General features: G+C 44.1%; 1 protein-coding gene across 1 annotated transcript in view; it reads right to left on the bottom strand.

Moving 5' to 3' along the window:
* large2 (LARGE xylosyl- and glucuronyltransferase 2) overlaps positions 1-5,278 on the bottom strand; it is a gene marked incomplete at its 5' end in the record, with an annotated part of 45,047 nt that overhangs the window by 14,166 nt on the left and 25,603 nt on the right. Inside the window, 4 exons of the mRNA XM_032511825.1 lie at positions 121-316; positions 1,295-1,441; positions 3,802-4,080; positions 4,862-5,025. Of these exons, the coding sequence (XP_032367716.1) occupies positions 121-316; positions 1,295-1,441; positions 3,802-4,080; positions 4,862-5,025 (786 nt within the window). The remainder of the gene's footprint in view (positions 1-120; positions 317-1,294; positions 1,442-3,801; positions 4,081-4,861; positions 5,026-5,278) is intronic.

The following is a 5,278-nucleotide window of genomic DNA, read 5'->3' as shown; positions in this document are numbered from 1 at the left end:
TAAAGTGACATTTTCATGCCATGGGCCCTTTAATCAACTGAGTGATTAATGATTATTCACCACACCTCTCAGATTCATCCCTCTGTCCCTTTTCCCCCAACATACAGCGAGCAGGCGTACCTGTGCGTCCAGCTCCAGGATGTGAGACACCTTGTTCCAGCCGAAGCCGACGAAGCGCTGATCGTACTCGGGACAGTCCCGCCTCACCACCACGTACGGCTCGAAGTCCGGCTCCCACTCCACCTTAAACGGCGTGGTGGCCGTTCGCCATTTGGCGTAGTTGGTCGGAGCGTGACCTTTGGGCCACACATGATACCTGGATATGCAGGAGGAGGAAGACAGAATGAGGAATCTGCTGATCCTTCATCATTTTCTTTTTGTCTTGTCTATACCTGTCGGATACCGGAGACCGATCCGGTTGGGGAGAGTTCAAGCCTTACCAGGCTCCTCTCTTTACCCTGTCTCTCTTAGTTATGCTGTACTAGTTTAGACAGCTGGGGGACTTCCTTCCCACCTGCTTCTCGTCATAGTTGTCAGATCTATCTATCTATCATATAATCAATAATATAATAAAACTAGAGGGAGGCAGGGCAATGCAGCACGATCCGGTTGGGGAGAGTTCTAGCCTGATGTGATCCAGTTGGGGAGAGTTCTAGCCTGATGTGATCTGGTTGGGAAGACTTCTAGCCTGATGTGATCCGGTTGGGGAGAGTTCTAGCCAGATGTGATCTGGTTGAGGAGAGTTCTAGCCTGATGTGATCCGGTTGGGGAGAGTTCTAGCCCAAAGTGATACGGTTGGGGAGAGTTCTAGCCCGACCAGGCTCCTCTCTTTACCCTGTCTCTCCTAGTTATGCTGTAATAGTTTTAGACAGTTGGGGACTTCCTTAGACACACTGAGCTCCACGTTACACGTTCTGCGGTGCCCTGCTACGTCCTGCTGGGCCTTGTAGTGCCCACAGTGCCCTGCTACGCCATGAACTACTACAAACTACTATTTTCTGTGACTGTTATTGCCACTCTTAATTCTAACCCCAACTGGTCGTCAGACACCACCTACCAAGAGCCTGGGTCTGGTTCTGGGTCTGGGTCTGGGTCTGTCCCAGGTTTCTGCCTAAAAGGAAGTTTTTCCTCACCACTGTCGCACTGTTGCTGCTCTGGAGGAAACTACTAGAACTGTTGGGTCCTTGTAAATTCTGGAGTGTGGTCTAGACCTGCTCTATCTGTAAAGTGTCTCCAGATAACTCCTGTTATGAATTGATACTATAAATAAAATTGAAAATTGAAATTGGAATACCTGAAGGTGTAAAGAGTCCCCATGTCCAGCATGGAGAGCAGCTCAGCTTTGGATTTGGGGAAGGACAGACGGTACCGAAGGGTCTCGAACGCCGGGACCAACAGAGCCTTCTTAGTGTGGGCCATGTCCAGCTGGACCACGGACCTCCTGCTCGGAGGAAAACACCAACAGGCTCGAGTAAAACTCCACATTTAGAATAGAATAGAAAGCCTTCATTGTCTTATACACAAGCGCAGTACCTGTGCAACGAGATTGAAGCAAAACCTTCACAGGTCAACACGAAATTTAAAAATATAAAATGTATACAATGTAAGTAGTGCAGAAGAAGAACTGGTGCACAGTTCCTGAGATCAACTATATACTGTATATATATATATATATATATATATATATATATATATATATATATATATATATATATATATATCATATATATATAAAATATTAAGAAAGAAAAAGGGTTTGTATACACAATATGCAAATAATATAGTTATTGGTGTATCAAAAGTCCTGAGTATTAAATATTACAGTTATGAAATTAAATGGTTAAATGGTTAAATATTGCACAGGAGTTGCAAATAATTCCAGTGTCTTTTTAGGTATTATAAGTATATATATATATATATATATATAATATATAAGTATTGCACAGTAGGTGGGAGAAGAAAGTCCGTGGATGAGTAAAATAAACACAGTATTCTTGTGAAATGTAGTCTGGATCAACAACACAACATTAAAATACGGGTATTTTAATTCCAAAGGCCAAGGAAACTTTATCAGGATGCATAGTATCCTGATCCATGATCCTGATCCAATGACTGGTCTTTAATAATAAAAATCTGCCTCTATGGGAATTTAACATAGGGGGTGTATACTTATGCCCCCTGTATTTTAACATAGGGGGGTGTATACTTATGCCCACCTGTATTTTAACATAGGCGGAGGTGTATCCTTATGCCCCCTGCTAGTTAACATAGGGGTGTACCTAAACTTATAGCCCCTGTATGCTGAACCTAGGGGGATGTATACTTATGCCCGCGGATTTTAACATAGGGGGTGGTATACTTATGCCCCCTGTATTTTAACATATGGGGTGTATCTTATGCCCCTGTGCTTTTAACATAGGCGGTGCGTATTTATGCCCCGAGATTCTACCATAGGAGGTGATGTATACTTATGCCCCTGATTCTAACAGGGGGGGTAACTTATGCCCCTGTTTTTAAAATGGTGGGGTGTTACTTATGCCCCTGTATTTAACATAGGGGGGTGTATACTTATGCCCCTGTATTTAACATAGGGAGGGTGTATACTTATGCCCCCCGTGATTTTAACATAGGGGGTGTATACTTATGCCCCTGTATTGTTACATAGGGGGTGTTAATACTTATGCCCCCATGTATGTCTAACATAGGGGGATGTATACTTATGCCCCTGTATTCTATACATAGGGGGGTGTATACTTATGCCCCTGTATCTAACATACGGGGGGTGTTTACTTATAGCCCCCTGATATTTAACATAGGGGGGTGTATACTATGCCCCTGTATTTTAAATAGGGGTGTATACTTATGCACCCCTGTATTTAACATAGGGGTGTTACTTATGCCGGCGAGGTATTACAAGGGGGGGTGCTGTCCCCTATTTAACATGAGGGGAAGTGTATATTATGCCCCTGTATTTAACAATAGGGGGTGGTTATACTTTGCCCCTGTATTTTAACTAGGGGGGTGGGTGTATACTTATGCCCCTGTATTTTAACATAGGGGTGTTTAACTTATGCCCTGTATTAACATAGGGGGTGTATATTATGCCGCCATTGTAACATAGGGGGTGTATACTTATTATGACCCCTGTATTTTAACATAGGGGGTGGATACTTATGCCCCTGTATTGAACATAGGGGTGATATACTTATGCCCCCGTTATTTTAACATAGGGGTGTCATATCTTAGCCCTGTATTTTAACATAGGGGGGTGATTATACTTATGCCCCTGTATTTTACATAGGGGGTGTATACTATGCCCCTTGTATTTTAACATAGGGGTGTCGTGCTATACTTATGCCCCTGTATTTAACATGAGGGGTGTTAGGGGGGTGATACTTATGCCCTGTATTTTATACATAGGGGGGTATACTTATGCCCCCGGTATTTTAACATAGGGGGGTGTACACTTAGGTCCCTGCTATTTTTAGGAAGAACTTATTATTTATGAAAACATTATTCATTCACAAAGAACATGATTGTCCTTAAGATTGAATTTTCCTAAATTTCTGAATTAAGGCATTAAGATCAATTTCCACAAGAGTTTTTTATTCCTCCTTTTTAATCAACTTTAGCCTGGGGGGGAGTGGTGGCAGGGTTGAACCTTAGTGCAAGCAGTTACATAGTAGTCCTGGTTTTGTAAAATAAATAGCATAAAAAGTTGAACAAATACAAGAGTTAAAAGTTGTATTTGCAATTGGGAAAAATCAATAAAAACGTTAAAAAGTAACACGATTTCTATACCTGAGGTATTCGTAGAGGCCGTACATCGGCAGGAAGTCCACGTCGGTCAGGAAGACGTACGGCGTGTTGGCGTTCTTCAGCGCCACGTTGCGGACCAGGTTGACGGGGTAGAACTGGCCCTCCTTGTACACGATGTGGTAGCCCACGTTCTTGCGGTTCTTGAGGACCTCGGAGGCCTGGGCGTAGCGGAGGAACTGCTGGGCCTCGGCGTCCGACATGTAGAGCGCCAGGCTGATGGGGCCCTCCCAGTGCTTGCAGATGGCCTCCAGCATCTGCAGCCTGCGGGGACAGGGTCACTTTTTTATGTAACACTAATTTATTAACTTTAGTTTTACAGTTAATTTGGTAATTTATGGTCAATAAACCTCATTTATAGGAAATTATACCTAATGTTTGAGTTAGAAAAGCAGAAATTAGGAATTATTGAGACTAAAATTAAAGGAATGGATGTTGATGATAATCACAGACTGGAATATGTCAACTTTTACCAACACTATTTCAACAACACTTACATTTCGTATGTCACATGATATAAATAGATTAAGACCCGAAAATAATGACAAGTAGAAGGATGTGTACTCTGCAAGAGCTGTTGGAATCAATATTCCCTTGTTAGATTTTGGAGGATATAAAAACAACATTGATATTAGGCAACCATGAGCGACAACATGAGCCCGACAACATGGGGACAACATAACGCGGACAACTATGGGACAACATGCCGCGACAACATGACAGGACAACATGGAGACAACATGTGGGACAACATGGCGGAACCCGACAAACATGGCCGACAACATGGCGAAACATGAGGGCAAGATGAGCGACGACATGGGCCGACAACATGGAGGATCACAGGATGACAACAGGGGAAATCATGGAGGACACATGGGGGACCAACAATGGAGGAGGACATGCATGAGGACAACGTTTATGGAGGACAACATGAGGACAGCATTGCAGAGGCCAGAGAGGACAACAATTTGGCGGACAAATGAGGACAACATGATGACAACATGGGGACATCATGAGGACAACATGGGGACAATAAATAAAAGACCTGTCCATGGAGAGCTGGGCCACTAGCGTGATGTCGGTGTCGTCCCCTGAGGACGTGTCCTCGTACTGCAGGAAGTACAGGTGCACCCTGTGGACGGTGAGACGCTCCCGGCGGAAGTCGTAGCACTGGTCGTCCTCGTCCAGCTCCTCCAGGCCCGCCTGCAGCTGGGGGGACACGCCCACGGTTAACCCTTGTTAGTTAGTCGGGTCAAATCTTTACATCAGAGAAATGGTACAAGTATGAATGTTTTCTACCTGAAAATCAGCGTCCTTTCCTGTGTGTGTGTGTGTGTGTGTGTGTCTCTGTGCGTGTCTCTCTGTGTGTGTGTGTCTCTGTGTGTATATGTGTGTGTGTGTGTATGTGTGTGTCTGTGTGTGTGTGTGTGTGTCTCTGTGTGTCTCTGTGTGTGTGTGTGTG

This window comes from Etheostoma spectabile, unplaced genomic scaffold (assembly GCF_008692095.1).
Source record: "Etheostoma spectabile isolate EspeVRDwgs_2016 unplaced genomic scaffold, UIUC_Espe_1.0 scaffold473, whole genome shotgun sequence".
NCBI classification, from domain to species: domain Eukaryota; kingdom Metazoa; phylum Chordata; class Actinopteri; order Perciformes; family Percidae; genus Etheostoma; species Etheostoma spectabile.
This window is presented reverse-complemented; position numbering and strand designations above follow the sequence as displayed.